A 15,627-nucleotide genomic window follows, 5' to 3' on the forward strand; every position below is an offset into this window, starting at 1 on the left:
AATAAAAACAGCTAAAAACTATAAACAAAGAATTAAAAAAAACATCTTTTTAATAAAAAATCATTGTCCTGTGACTAATATTTTTCGAGAAAATAGCTAACAAAACAAAACTATGTAAAACTTATGTGACAATAACTTGAAACGTCTCATGAATTTTACAAGATGCTCGACACCAATCGATTCCTCAGATTATTTTACATCAAAATAGTTCCATTTTTAATAGTTTTGCTGTACTTAATTGAGAAAATAAAAAATGAAACATATTCAATGATGGCCCAATTAAAAAAAAATATTTGAACCTTTCCTATCTCATAGCTTTTGATGTGTTTTTCACGATGAAATAAGATTTTTGCTCTTGTTCTTTTTTTTTCGCTGCAATCAGCGTTTGAAAATTTCGATATAGGTATTTTTCGTTATTAGACTTATTAGAACAAAAAAAAATCAGCTAGAATGCTTAACTTGTAGACAAAGTTTTATATGAGCTTCTCCAGGCCTTTAGAGTTCTTAAAAGTGCAAGAGAACGTCAATAGGTTCGATTTTAATCGTAAAATAAAACCAAAATAAAATGTTTATATCAAATGGCCATTTCTAACGGTTTACTTTCCGAGTTAATCGAAATCACAGATTATTATTTTAAATGTTTTCTACAAATTACAGAACATTCTTTGAATCCATTCTTAATCCGATTACTAATTTTTGGAAATTGATATAAAGGGATACAGTATGCTTTATCAGAATTTAGACACTGACAATTGATTTTAAGCATAAAATATTATAAAAAAGATTGAACTATAAAATTACGAATTATTTGGATCATCATTCTGATGGATTTTATCAAATTATTTTCTAACAAATAGTTTCAAAAGTGGTTGGACATGAACTTATAGGGCGATAAGAGTCTGTGGTCTTTATCAGACAGTTGACTAAAAAAAAATGACTTGTAAGTTTTCTCTTTCGAATTCGAGTACCGAAGTACGATTTCAAAATATTTAAAAGTGATAAAATGATAAATGATATTAATTTTTGAATGGAAGGTGTGATAAAAGGAGCTAGGTATTGGAACTGAGTCATAGTTTTTGCTGGAAAGGAAAAATAGTAATAAAAATCGCAAAATTTATTTTACCATTTAAACCATCTTAACAGTTACCATTAACTATTCCATTTTGTTCTACCTGATTCTCCTTATTTTCACCATTCTGTTGTTTCCTCTCCTTTTCAAACGCATATGGGTCAACTGTGATCGATCGCGTACAGTTAAAAATTTTATAAATTCCAACTAAAAGATCACACAATTCAAACATGTTAGCTCGCAACGAGATAATAATAAATTGTGCATCTTTCGTCCTCTCTTTAATATAGTGCGCAACAATGGAAACATTCTTAAAATCGAGAGCTGCATCAATCTCATCCATGACATAAAGAGGCGATGGTTTATAATAATGCAAGGCAAAAACTAAAGCCAACGACGACAATGTTTTTTCACCACCTGACAAATTCGAAATCGTCTTCCAACACTTACGTGGCGGCCTCACACTGCAACAAACAAACTAAATTTTTGGACAGTTATAAAACAACACGCCCACTTTAATTGCACTCCTTCTGCAAACGGGTCGCAAGGATCCACAATCTCAAAATCGGCATCACCTCCAAGTGTGATCATTTGGTACATTTCTTTCAGTTTGAGTCGGATTGTGTTGTAACCTTGCATGAATTCATTGCGTCGTTGTGTCTTCACGTTGTCCAATACACTTTTTACCTCGCTTCGTCTGCGCGTCACCTCTTCTACATCTCGCGACCTTTCCATGTAAACATTTTGACTCACGCGATATTCTTCGATGACGTTGAGGTTTGGTTCCATGTCTTTTATCGCAGTTTGGGCTGCGTGCAAGTCCAATTTTATCTGTTCGACGTTGATTGATTCCAGTTCCTCTTCGGTGTAAGTCTTGAGTTCAGACGGTTCTTCAGGGACATCGTGCACTTTCAATTGCTTCAACTGTAAGACAATGGTTGAGAAAATTGTACATTACTCAAGGACCTAGTCTTACTTTTGCGCACAAGTGATTGGTAGTAGTTTTATAATCTTGCACTTTTTTGTTAATGGCTTTGAAGGCCTGATCAATATCGACTTTCTTAAGTAGTAGTTCTTTCTCTTTGGATGTAAGAACAGTCACTTCTTCCTTCAACGCTGAAATCAAAACACCAGTCCTAAGATTAAGCAAATATAAGGCGGGCTTAAAAAGTAACGCATAAAATTCATATTTTTGTTGTGGGTCATTTTTCAAAAGATTCCTCGAATAGGTCAATTTTATTTTTGTAAATGCTACATTTGTGACATCACTGGTTTCTGAATAATGGCGCCATTTTTATTCTTTTTAACTGCAACCTTATGTCAATAGAGTTTTCCTTTTTTTATATAACTCCTCCTGAATCACCATAGTTTATTTTCTAAATATGCATCCATTAGGAATTATTAATTGCATTTTTATTAAATTGTTGAAGTCATTGAAATTTACCTTTGAAATTTTAAACCAGTGTATCCTGTACAGTATTTTTTTTAAGGAAAGTGGTCATTTAAAGAATTTAATAAATTAATATTAATTGTATATGTTTTTAATTTGCCTGTTATTTTTTTTTTGATTATTTATTACAGTAATATTATAGTTACTCTCCAATTACAAATTCTTTATTACTTTTTGAATCAACCATAAAAAATAATCTCGTACGCAAATATTTAATAAAATAAAAGATTTACAGCAAAAAAACACAGTTCGTCGCAATCCGTTTTTACCAGTTTTAACAAAGCAATTCGAAAAGCAAATTTATCCCGTATACGATTAGGTGAAGACTATGTCATTAAATAGTATTTATAAAAATTCAAATGCCTGAGATACACATTTTTATTTAACACTTCTTGTAAGTTTAGAAGAATACGAATTTTTTATTAAAAAATATTACCATTATTAATTATGCACTATTGTTTTGTGTTTTGTTTTTTGTAAATTTACATTTTGAATTTTGAGCTCTTCGTATAATGGCCGCTTCAATTTAGTAATTGATAATTATTAACCAATATCAAAAGTTAAGTAAACTACAAGCTGAGTCTGCATAAGTAGTCTTTGCTGTAACTATACTAATAAATACACAGAAGTCAACGTTTACTATTAAATACTATATGTTTTTCTCAATGCATGTAAATTTTTTCAGAATTTTTTCACAGTTCCTTTTAATAAATATTAATTAATAATATTAATAGTACATTCATATAACTAAAAATATAAAAATAAACGATGCTTAATTTTTTTTGTTTTATGCAAAAATTCGTAAAAAAAAATTGACCCTAGCTTCAAAATGACATCTGTTTGTATCTATTATTTTTATTTAGGTAATTCATTTTTTCTTGGGGCTACCGCTTATTTTGTATACGTTTTTTTTTGAGTCTCCTAAAAGTATACTCAAAAACTAATATTCAGTTAATCATACAAACTTCAGCGTTTGATGTCAAATACTTTATATTTTTCTCCTCAGGTATTTTTTTAGAATTCTCCTTAAAATTAAAATAAATTACTTAATGTAATTACTATTAAGTCGCTGCCAAAAAACTACTATTTCTAATGTCGTTTTAGAACAAGCGATATTTAATTGTTTTGTGCAAATAATCTATAAAAAATTTCACTAGCCGCAAAGTTAAAAATTAAATCAAATAAACCTAATTTTGGAGCCAACAACAATTTTATTGGTTTAAGAATGCTCAAAATAATCTTCGTTGTTTTCGAATAACACTAGAAATAATAAAATTTCGATTAATCAATGTTTTATACTTTTTATTGATACTGATATTCTTCGGTAATTAATTTTAAGTATTTTAAGTATGACTACACAAATTCTGGAAAAATTTACAGGTCTAGAGAAAAACATAAAACATTTAATTTGAAATTTAATGATTTCAGTGCGACTATTAGTTTTTGAAATATTGTAAAAAATACTTATAGAAAACTCATCACTCTGTTAAACAAAAAAAAATAATAACAAAATGTTGTATTTATCAAAAACTAAAATTAAATTATGGACACAATGAATCTGTTTGACCCGAAATAAATAGCTTAAATACTGTCATTGAACAAATTATTATATTTAATGCAAATTGCGGGATAAAACCGATAGAGCCAAATGTGTGAAAAATACATTGCATTCAAATTTTCTTGGTAATAAATATTGTAAATTAAAAATATTATTCTGATGTCCACAATAAACAAAATGTTTTGAATTTAAGTTAATTAAATTTTATATTGATTATTAAATTTCAATAAAAAGGTCAAATGATCTAGTTCATTGCTAAGCAATTAATGCAAGAGAAAGCAATTAAAAAATTACCTTTGCTAAACCTGATTCCGAAAATAATTGAAAATTAGAAGAAAAGGAGAATTATTAGCAAATTTAGAGATAGTTAAATAAGAAGATATTGTCCTATTTGTTATATGAACACCAGTAGAAATTCTAAACAAAAAATAAAGTCAAATTTTGGAGAAAAAAAACATTTCCTAAACTTTTAGAATTTGTTTCCTAAATTGCTACATTAGTACATTCCAAAATGTGAAATATAAATATCGTTTTGTTTTGTGATAAACAGGTATTTATTTTTTAATTTAATACGAGGTGAAATTGATAGTTGTACAAATAATTTAATGTAGAAATGTGTATTGTTTTTAAATTCCTTACCCACGTTATCATCCTTGCCCTGTGTCAACTTCTCGGTAATATCTTCAATACATTTCAGTAACTGTTGTCCATCAGCTTCAATTTCATCCCTTTCTTGCTTCATGGTTCTTAACCTGTTTTCACAGTCGACAATATTTTGTTCCAATGTTGCAATTTTTTGCGTAGTCTTATCTAAATTTCTTTGAGACGTTGTTATTGCAACTTTAAGTCGAGTGATTTCCGTTTTACATTTCTCAATCATCTTCACAGCTTCGTCAATTTTTTTCTCAACACCCACCAGTTTTCCGCTTGTTTTTTCTTTAATGGCTTTGTTTAAGTTGTCAACTTCGTCTTGAATTTCTTTCATAATATTAAGAGCTTTCTCATATTCGGCTTTCTTTTCGTCAACAATCGCCGCCAACTTCTTGATTTCTTTAGGGTCAGATTTGGTCGATTTTGCGACAGTTTCTTGTTGACGCAACTTTTCATAGAGTAACGGTTGTTCCTCATTCAACGACTACAACAAACAAACAAATAAAACAAAATAAAATATCGAAATATTGTTCAAAAACCTGGAGATCTTTGCTGAATTTCTCGTAATTGATTCTCATTTGATCAAATTCGGGTTTTAATGTCCTGATTTGGCTTTCCAAACTATTCATTTTCTGAGTCAGTTGTCGCAGACGTTCTTCTTTTTTCTCGATATTTACTTGCATTTTTTCCAACTCTTTGGGATCTATAGTGGATGTGAGGACGGTTCGACCCATTCGACCCCTGCTTACTGTCTTTCCACCACCACTCATGGTACCGGAAGGTTCCATGATTTCCCCTTTCAGTGTTACCACCCTGAAGCGTTGGGCACCGAATGCAATTCTGGTGCCTTGATCTAAATCGTCCGCAACTAAAGTGTCTCTCAGCGCGTAGTAAAAGGCAGTTTTGACTGTGTCGTCTTGCACTTGAATGAGGTCATACAAGCGATGCACATTTTCAGGTCTGAAATTTTAACATTTGCTTTCGTTTTGAAATTCAAATTACATTAAATTTAACTAGTGCACTAATTAGAGAAAAATGCATAATTGTTGTGCTTTACTTTCTTAATAGGGTGAAAAAACCTTACGTATACAAATTCAACATGAAAAACACGACAAAATTATTACAAAATTTTAAATTTGGGCTCTGGCACGTATTTTTCAAAACGCTGCGAATACTGATGAAGATAGAAAAAAAATGAAAAATGTAAGAAAAAAGTTGCAGACAATCAAATTTCCTTTAAAAAATTCTCCAAGATCAAATATATATCTTCAAAGGTTTAGGCCACAAATACGTTCAAAGACAAATACGTTTCAAAATTTATTTTCTATATTTTTTCCCACACTTTTTTCTTTCATCAACCGTAGCCTTTTGAAAAATATGGAACACACACAAATTTGTCATTATTGCTTATAATTTATAAATAGTATACTGATTTTGATAAAGTGTTTACGTTAACTTTATTTCTTATGATTTGTTTAAACTTCTGCAGAAAAACCGAAAGTTATTAAGTTTTTTCGAATCTTTTGTTTAATACTAACAAATTAAATCTCTTAAAAGTGTATTTTTTCTGAATCTCAAAAACTAATAATCACACTGAAATCAGCGTTTGCAATTTAATACTTTGCATTTCAGTTCTGTGTGTGTTTTTTCTGAATTTGTCTAAAATTCCCTATAATTAAAATGAACCAATTAATATTAAGTCGCTGCACAAAAAGTACCATTGTTTTAAGCAATTCGTGTTTTATAAACTGTCCCCTAAATTACTGCAGTTAAATTTTATAAATTCCAATAAGCAGACAAGAAAATTTAATGTAATTGTTATTTATTTTGTTAAGGTTTTTAAAAAACAGTTTTGAAAAATTCCTCTTACCCACAAGCAGGACAAACGCTTGTTTTAATTTACTTAACTTTGTAAAATAAAATAATAATATATCAAGTAAATAAACAACTTATTTTATAGTCAATTTTATGTCTGTTCGAAAGTGCAATTATGTAAGTTTCAAGTAAAAAGGTCCTTTTGTGTTTTTGAACTTGGCGTTATTTAACTACAATATTATGGCAACATTTTTTTATACAAAAATAAATAAATCTCAAAATGAACGATTGGATGGCCGAAACGCTATTCTGTAACTATTCTAAAAAGCTGTCAAAATTTAAAACACGTAAAAATTGAAAAACTAGCGATTTTTAGTTATTGTTCTAGCAGCAGCAACGAATGGTCTTTAAATTTTAATAGTTTTAAATTAAAAAATGTATGATTATTAAATTAACTGATATTACTTAAAACCTGTAACAAAACTAAATTTAATTGTTTAAATTTTTATTTGGAAGTGTATAGAAATATCAAGCGACCAAATAAATAAAAAAAAATATTTTGTATGTCAATATAAATTTAAATGAAAATTTTTAAGTAGTAAGAGATTTTTTCAAACATCCAAATAGCCTGTCACAGACAAAATTTTCCAGGGATCCTGAATCTGCAAGCGGATTTTATCTACTAATAGTATTTTCCGAAATATTTTGTAAAGTTTAAAAGTTGGAAATTTTCAAGCAAAATAAAATTGAGGTTGATAATTACTTGACACTTGATCAAACACCGAAACAGTTTTTGAAAAAAATATTAAATTTTTGGAAACGGCGAATCGGATTATGTCGCCTCCCGATATTTATTCTCCGTATTGCAAAATATTGGAAAGTAGTTTCAATTTTTTTTTACATGTTTCTCGTAAAAATTTTAGTCATGAGTTCTTCTCAGCCTATCAGGAATGTTACTAAAGCTCAACATTTCAGCTTTTTTCCAAGAAATTATTAGTAAACAGACTGCATTTAATCATTTTAAAACCGTTTAATCTGTATCTCATTTCAATCCTATTTTGAAATGACTCACGTTTGAATTCTGGTGTTGGCACGTTCCCTCAAATATTCCTGTTTATCAAGTGCGATAAAAGTAACTCTTCCAATCCCGTGAGTTTTTAAAAAATCAATACACCATGCAGCTGTATCTGCTGTATCAACCACAACATTGTCCAATGGTCCACACGCAGTTGAAATGGCCACGTCATATTTTTGGTCAATGCCCCCCAAATCACCCTAAGGAAATATCATTCACAGAAGTCCCACTTTTATTTTTTTTACTTACAAGACGTCCATAGAGCCCTGGACATTTCCCTTCACGCTTCTGTTGCATCAAAGCATCCAAAACTCTCCCACGTGACTTGGAACTGTTCATGGAAGCACGAGTCTCCTCCAAAGACATCCTTTGTCGTCTAATTTCATGTTCAATTTGATTTTGTTCGGATTTAACTGCGTCTAGTTCATGTTGCGCGTCATTGAGTGACTTTTCCGTAAGAGGAATTTTCTTTTTAAGTTGCGACACCTCTCCAGAACGTTCTTTAATACAAGCCTCTTTGTTTTTAATCGTTTCACGAAGTTGGTTAAGCTTTTCTTGTTCGGTTTCTTCACTGCTTCGGGCAAAATTTAATTGCGTGGAAGCCAAATCATACTAAAAAAAATGAGTAACAATAGTACGTATTAACAAGTACTCATTTAACTTTAGTAGATATTCGTGTTTTAATTAATATTAAATGCAAACTGCAAACACTATTTTTTCTATAACCGGATCATAATAAAAAAAATAATTTTTATCAATATATAATTTAACAAACCAATTAAAAGTATGGATTTAGAAAATAAATTACCTCATTTTTTGTTGTGTCAACTGTCTTTTTGAGTTTACCAAGTTTAGTTTCAAACTGTTCTTTCTTCACTTGTAGATCTTTCGTCTCATGACCGATATTTTCCATTAATTTTGCCTTCTCTGCTTGTAATTTTTCGTGCTGTGATGTTAAATCACGCTCTCGCTTCTCACACTCTCCAATGAGCTGCAGAAAAAAGTTAACAAAAATTAAATACAAGTAATTGTCATTACTTTTGCATTTTCTTCAGGCACTTTTTGTAACTTAATTAGTTTCTTTTTTTCATCTTCCAGCTGTTGCTTAAATTTTTTCCTGTTATTGTTAGTGTTTGTCATTTCGGCTTGTAGTTGGGCATCCTTTTTATCAGCCGCATTGAAAGCATCCTTGAGTTGATCCTTTTTCTGTTGCAACTTTTCATATTTTCTAGAAAAAAAATTGTTAAAACAAATCAATGTTTCAATAGCTATTTAAGTGAATAATACAAAATTGTTTAAATAATTTTTTGAAGGGATAAAAGCTCTTTATTCACGTATAGCATTCAATATTTTTAGAACGTTAAATCACAATTACATTTCAGTTCGCTTTTTGAAAACCTAAATTTTAATATTTAAATGAAAAAGATGAATAAATAGTTATTTATTATACAAGACCATAAAGAGATTGTTTATTTACGATTAAGTTCAAGAATAACAAAGACTTATTTCACGAAAATAATACTTTGATTTTTCTATAGCAGAGACATTAAGTTTAAAAAAAAAAGCTATTGTTAATCCTTAAAATTAACATGTTGGAATTTGTAACTTTATAAATTATTGAATACAATGAATTTAAAACAATTTATGTACGCTTGTGGTAAAGTGCTATTTTATGTACTCAAAAGAATTGATAAAGAAATAATGTATCATCTGATACAGAAAAAACGGTTGTGTGGCAGAGTGAATAAAGCGTTGCTATAAATATTTTATTTATTCTTTTGATTCATTTTATTGATTAAACTATTGTTTTATTAATCAGATTTAATTTATAAAATGAGTATTTTATTAATAGCATTGAATAAACGATTTATTTACCCAGCTTCTTGCTTCAAAATTTTCTCTTTTTCAGTTTTTTCATCTGAAATGGTTTTCAATTCTGCAATTAAACCGTCACGACTTTGTGTTAACTTCGCCTTGTCTTCTTCCACTTCTTTCACTTCAGCTTCTAAATCATGTCTGGAAAAAACGGGTTATAAATGGCACTCATTCCAAACAAACTCACAATTCTTTCTGATGCAAGAAATTCTTACAAACTGCAATTTTGTTCTCTGTTTTCAGAAAAGTAAGCGCTTCTTCCATAGGTCCCTTGAGTTGTTCCAACTGTTTTTCAATCAATGTGAGTCTGTTGAGTTTTTCAGTGCGCAAATCCGACAAATATTCTATTCTCTCATTTAATTGCTCCAAGGGTTTCTACAACAAATTTTTTTTTTTTGTGTTAAACTAATTAAACTTCTTACTTTGTATCTGTGTGTTCCAATGATATCTTCCAGATATTCCAACATTCCTATTTCGTTTTCATTTGCTCCTTTACATTTCATCATTGCGATTTCCTCAACTTCGCCCTAACAAAATTTCATTCAAAAATAAAGCACTTGAAGGAGAAATAATCGCAAACCTGCAAAATCAGAAACCTGTTAGTGTCGATATCAATTCCATGCCCCTTCAACAATTTCCCAATTTCCTTAAATTGGACTCTTCGTCCATTGAGCTCATAAAACGAACTGTTGTCTCTATTGGCAGTCCTTGACACGACAAATTCACTACCTGGAACAACCTCATACTCTTCCCCGGGCTAAAAACAATCACTTATTCACAATTTCATAAAATTAAGCCTTACCTTATCTACGATTTCACAAAAATGCACCGCCACATTGCAAGACTGAACATTAGGATACCGTTCAGAATTGTGAATCAACACTGATAATTTTTTGCACCTCATGCGAGTGGCCCTATATCCAAACACAAACAGCATCGAATCAATGACATTGCTCTTGCCGCTACCGTTGGGGCCAATGATGGCATTAAAACACTACAAAACACTCATTGTCTCTTGTCCAAACCGTCACAAACGTACCTTAGAGAAGGGCCCCAAAACTACATTTTCAGCGTAACTTTTAAAATAATTGTTCACGATCTTTGTGATTATTAAGCGAGTTTGCGACTTCTCGACGTTCCTACGTTTCAAAGGGGGCGGAATGTAAATATCATCCACATAAATACCCTCTTCGTCCGAAAAGTTCAAGTCTTCTTCGACTTGGCTGTTGTCTGGGTGTTCGCGCTTCTTTCCTCTGTTTTCCGTCATTTTTACACATACATAACATACAAGAAACTGCGGAACACAAGCATAACACAACTAAACTCGTTGAAAACACAAAGCACGAAGAAATTTCAAATTTTAACGGTTATGTTGCGTTGTTTTGTTTAGGGTGAAGTTAGTTGCATTATTTAATTCATGTATTAATACGGGTCGTGTAATAAGTGTAAATCGCCCCCTTATTTTCAGTAACTAACTGAGTTTAACGAAATACAGGATAATTATTCTTTTTTAGAGCGAAATAAATTTTTTGTCCTTAGTATATCTAGTTGGTGACGTAGAAATCCCTAGACGTGTGGGTGGTCGGCCTGTTTGATTTTGACGTTTGCCCAAAAAGGAAAAATTAAGATACACTTTTATATTTACTCCAAGATTATAAAACCGAGCAATGAGTGAAGATCTGCAAAGAAAAATCCAGTCGGAGCTGGACAGTTTCAAAAACACACAAAAAGGTACAATAATCTGGTTTTTTGTCCAACCTAACCAAACTTTTCCAGAGTTGCAAAAGGCGATTTCAACGAGACAACAATTAGACAGTCAGTTAAACGAAAATATGATTGTTAAAGACGAATTAGAAATCCTTCCTAAGGATGCTAAAGTGTACAAGTCCGTTGGTCCAGTCCTTATCAAAACTGAACTTGTTGAAGCTAGACAAAATGTGGGCAAACGAATGGATTATATCAAGAAAGAGATTTCGAGGGTTGATGATTTGATCACTTCGATTGAAAAGAAGCAAGATGTGCATAGGGAGGCGCTCCAAAAGCTGCAACATCAGTTTCAACAGGCGCAAGTGAAGGCTGCATTACATGCTTAATTTTGCGAAAAAATCACTTATTTATTAACACGTTTTGTAATACGAAAGAATAATAAAAATCTCGTTAACGCTTTATTTATTTAGTCAATTATCCACTGTTTCTGTTCAACCATGCTACAATGTGTTCAGCTTTACGAAGCCCTGTATACGTTATGGGATAGCCCCCTTTAAACAGTCTCAGTGCTGGAAAACCCCCAATTTCTTGTTCTCGAACTAATGCCTTCTCGACTGTCGCGTCCACTTGTCCCAGTTTAATTTTTGATTGTTGTTTCTCAAGAATCTTGCACACTTTTAAATACTCGGGGGCAAAAGCCTTGCAATGGCTACACCACGGCAGATAAAATTTAACCATTAAAAGTTCGTGATGACTGACCGCCTCTTTAAAATTAAATTGGTTCAAAATCAAAATTCCGTCTTCGGTGGGAAATTCATCTTTTTTACCACCCCCAAGAAAGGAAAACGTGGAACTGATTAAACCAAACGCCGACACGAAAGGGTGCAACATTTTGTGTAAAGTTAGCAGTAAGAAGGCCCCTTCAGCACACAACAGATTTTAAGCATTTTGACCTTGTTTTCAAATATCTCGAAAAATGTTAAAATTTGAAGGGAGCTGCCTTGTTTTTCTATTGCTCCGCTTCAGCACAAAAATGAATACGACTTCAGAGTCCTGTTTCACAAGGTTAACGCCTTTAAAAGAAAAACAGTACTTATTATTAAATTATTATTATTAAACTAATAATTTTAAAGAACATCAGGTAAAAAGGAATTGACGTTTAAAATCCGCGCAGTTTTGAATGTCAATTGTCAAATGTGCAAAAGATTGGTTAGGTTAGCCAAATTTTTAAAACGAAGTTAAAATAAATAAACAAATAATAACAATAATGAATATCCTCGACACGGTGTTGTGCACATCGAAAGCTGAAAAATATTCAAGCAATTTTAAACAATTCAGCATTGATGCATTCACTCTCAAATTGTTCAATGAAGAAGATTTAAAAATCTTGGGTATTGAGGAGGAAGAAATTCGATTAGCTGTTTTACAACATGCTAATAATTTACAAATACCTGCAGAGTATTTTTTACAACCGAATAATTACACAATTTCTAATGTTTTTTTTGCAGAAAACATACAGAGGTTTTGATAGATGAAAAATACGTACAATTAGTTTTAGCCCAAATGTCTATGCATTTGACGAAACATTTAGCTGCTCTTTCTATTGCAGTGAATAGAAGGGATACAATTGTGTGCAATGTTCAGTTGAAACCAGCTGCCCATTGTTTGCAAAAATGTGTAGAATCTTTAGAAAAACAATTAGACGAGTTTGAGCAAAAGGTAGTTTTGCAACACGTCTGAACTATAATTAATTTCTACTGTTGCAGATTGTTAGAAAAAACAGGAAGATATGGTACAAACAAATTCTCATTCCTATTATAATTCCATCACTTGTGTTTGCCTCTTTCAAAGCCTATAGAATTATTCTAAAACTGATGTAATAAATTGATTTTGCAAAAAACTGTCTCGGTTTAAATTTCGCGCCTCCAATAAAGCCAACATAAAAAACACTAATGTTTAACAACACAAAAGATGATTGATCAAGAAAGTAAATATTGCGCTAAAGTGTAAGAAAACGTGATCATAAGTAAAACGTGCAATTTTCTTTGACTATTTCAACTTTAAAGTAATATTTAAAGCCAGTGGAAAAAAGTTCCAACTCATACCAGTGACGTGGATGTGTTTTGTGAGGTTATGTCACAGACGTTTTAAATTTAAAATTTTCTTTATATAAATCGCCAAATTAAAATAGAAAATGTTTGAGGTCACCGATACTCAAAGTATGTTTAAACAATTGCCAAAATATGTTTGGTGATAATATTTTTTTTACAGAAATTGGGGTCGGCCTGGCTGGCTTTGGGATGTTTTTCCTATTTTTGGGTGTTTTATTACTCTTCGATAAGAGTTTATTAGCGTTAGGAAATGTAAGTAAATAATTTCTTGCTGTTAGCGCATGTAAAAACATCACATTTCGTTTTGTTGCAGATATTGTTTATAGCTGGATTGGCATGTGTTATAGGATTAGAACGAACGTTTAGATTTTTTTTCCAAAGGCACAAAATCAAAGCCTCAATCTCCTTCTTTGGTGGAATAGTGATAGTGCTTGTAGGTTGGCCGTTAGTTGGAATGCTCTTTGAAACTTACGGATTTGTATTATTGTTTAGGTATAATGTGTCTTGTGTCTGAGAGTTGTAAAATTGACAAAGCATAATTTTAGTGGCTTTTTCCCAGTTGCCATCAACTTTCTCAGAAGAGTACCCATTTTAGGAACATTTTTAAATTTCCCAGGGATTAGCAAGGTACTCAAATTTCGAAACAGTTTAATTTGGAATAATATCTCCAATTTTTTAGCTAGTTGATAAACTGGCTGGAGACTCCAACAGGACAACAGTGTGACTTGAAATAGACTTGATTTCAAACAAAATTGTTGAACGGTGCTGTTGCATCGTATTGTGGTGGCTCAGATTTAATTTAATTACAAATAAATGTATTTCATTTGCAATATACCTACTGTACAGATTTTTTATTTTCCAAATAATGTACAAAAACCATTTATCGTTATAATAAATGTCGGCACATTTTTTATTTGATTATTAATAACATTTTCCCCGATCGTTTATAATGAAAAATTGCATCTCACTTTCACAATGATATGAGAAAAATTGTAGTTTTTTAAGACAGGTCGTGTTGTAGAAAAAAAACAGTGTATACAGCTCGCGTTAATGGCTAGTAAAGTCGTTCTCAAACTCGTGTCCATCGTTGTATAAACACGGACAAAATCGAATAAAACAAAAAACAACATTAATTTTGGTAGAATTTGATTTTAATTTTTGGTTTAATAAGCGATATGTTTCAGAAAAAAACTTAGTTTTTACCTCTGAAACGTCCTTTGGCTCTAAAAAGACAAAAATAAGTTATTTTTGTAAATAAAATAACACAATTTGCGGTATAATTCTGTGAAAATATAAACATCCAAATAACACGCTTAAAAAATTCAGTAGACTAATTTTTAACACAATTTGGTGGTTTAGTAGAATCTCATAAGAATTTATACGAGTAGGTACTCGAGCTTATAGCTTAAGGACGTACTTACGAAAATATAAAAATGAATAATAAACGAACTAAATTCGATAAAGGAAGGAAAAACATCAATTTAATCCAATTAAAAAAAAAAAAATGTCTCCAAAATTTCTTTTTAATTTTTTGTTTTGCGATTTTAACGACTTCTTTTCAACAAAAATTTGCGAAATAATAACGTTATTGTCTAAAAAATGCCCTAAACGCCCAAAAAAATGCATAAATAAGTTTAATTTTGACTCAATTTGTATGTTTTTCTAATTTTCTAATTTTTCGAATAAAAGCAAAAATAATTATTATTTTTAATGCCATTTGAAAATTTTTCTCTGTTTTAGCAAATATTTACTAAAAAAATATTTGAAAAACGTGCTCGTCGAAGATAAAAATAATGCTATCTTTTTCTTGTTTTTGACAAAATATTGCTTAAAAAATAATGAATTCAAGTAAAGATTAAAAAAAAGAAAAAAGACCACTTTCGGAAATACACAATTTTTGACGTGATTCTACGATTTTGCGGCTTGTTTACATCAAAATTTTGCGAAATAATTGCGTTGCTAACTGAAAAATGTTCTAAACGCTCGAATAAAGGCAAAAATAATTTATTATTAACTCAATTTGGAGATTTTTCTATCTGTTTTAGTAAAAATTCAATGAAAAAAAAATGAATAACGAACTTAAAGGCTTGTAGTAGATAAAAATAACACTACTTTCAGAGTATTCTTAAGAAAACATGGCTCAAAAACTAACTATCGGAAAATCGAAAAAAGAAAAGGAAATTTGAGAAATTAAAAAAAAATCGTGCTTAAATTCATAAAAACAAAAAAACACAGATCCCTATTTCACATATTTTTTTAACCTTTTATTTAAAAAAGTAATTTGGTAAAATGCGACGTCGTCAATTTATTAGTTTT

At 30.7% G+C, this 15,627-nt stretch overlaps 3 protein-coding genes and 1 non-coding gene across 5 annotated transcripts; 3 read left to right on the forward strand and 1 right to left on the reverse strand.

Moving 5' to 3' along the window:
• Positions 1–1,099: 1,099 nt before the first annotated feature.
• Positions 1,100–10,974, reverse strand: glu (gluon). The gene is made up of 15 exons (XM_962918.4): positions 10,533–10,974; positions 10,296–10,487; positions 10,074–10,250; positions 9,916–10,020; positions 9,681–9,868; positions 9,494–9,634; positions 8,657–8,846; positions 8,427–8,609; positions 7,868–8,230; positions 7,616–7,818; positions 5,268–5,688; positions 4,717–5,212; positions 2,046–2,185; positions 1,584–1,993; positions 1,100–1,533 (listed from the first exon to the last, which is right to left on the reverse strand). The coding sequence occupies exons 1-15, from the start codon at positions 10,758–10,760 to the stop codon at positions 1,137–1,139; spliced, it is 3,834 nt and encodes a 1,277-aa protein (XP_968011.2). The 5' UTR covers positions 10,761–10,974; the 3' UTR covers positions 1,100–1,136.
• Positions 10,975–11,023: 49 nt separating this feature from the next.
• Pfdn6 (Prefoldin 6) lies at positions 11,024–11,661 on the forward strand. The gene is made up of 2 exons (XM_962993.4): positions 11,024–11,224; positions 11,270–11,661. Exons 1-2 carry the CDS (start codon positions 11,161–11,163, stop codon positions 11,584–11,586), a joined length of 381 nt encoding a protein of 126 aa, XP_968086.1. The 5' UTR covers positions 11,024–11,160; the 3' UTR covers positions 11,587–11,661.
• A 710-nt stretch (positions 11,662–12,371) lies between these two features.
• Positions 12,372–13,100, forward strand: LOC103314686 (uncharacterized). Its single transcript, XR_010333244.1, has 3 exons — positions 12,372–12,658; positions 12,709–12,919; positions 12,967–13,100. It is a non-coding gene; the product is annotated as an uncharacterized LOC103314686 (transcript).
• A 30-nt stretch (positions 13,101–13,130) lies between these two features.
• LOC103314687 (uncharacterized protein) lies at positions 13,131–14,222 on the forward strand. 2 transcript variants are annotated; one of them, XM_064355198.1, is made up of 5 exons: positions 13,131–13,419; positions 13,472–13,563; positions 13,625–13,803; positions 13,857–13,938; positions 13,995–14,222. In XM_064355198.1, exons 1-5 carry the CDS (start codon positions 13,395–13,397, stop codon positions 14,043–14,045), a joined length of 429 nt encoding a protein of 142 aa, XP_064211268.1. In that variant the 5' UTR covers positions 13,131–13,394; the 3' UTR covers positions 14,046–14,222. The 2 variants fall into 2 exon arrangements, with proteins under 2 accessions (XP_064211268.1, XP_008199521.1); XM_008201299.3 differs by having other exon boundaries at positions 13,132–13,419; positions 13,991–14,222.
• The last annotated feature ends 1,405 nt before the right edge of the window (positions 14,223–15,627 follow it).

Source organism: Tribolium castaneum, chromosome 1 (assembly GCF_031307605.1).
Source record: "Tribolium castaneum strain GA2 chromosome 1, icTriCast1.1, whole genome shotgun sequence".
NCBI lineage: Eukaryota > Metazoa > Arthropoda > Insecta > Coleoptera > Tenebrionidae > Tribolium > Tribolium castaneum.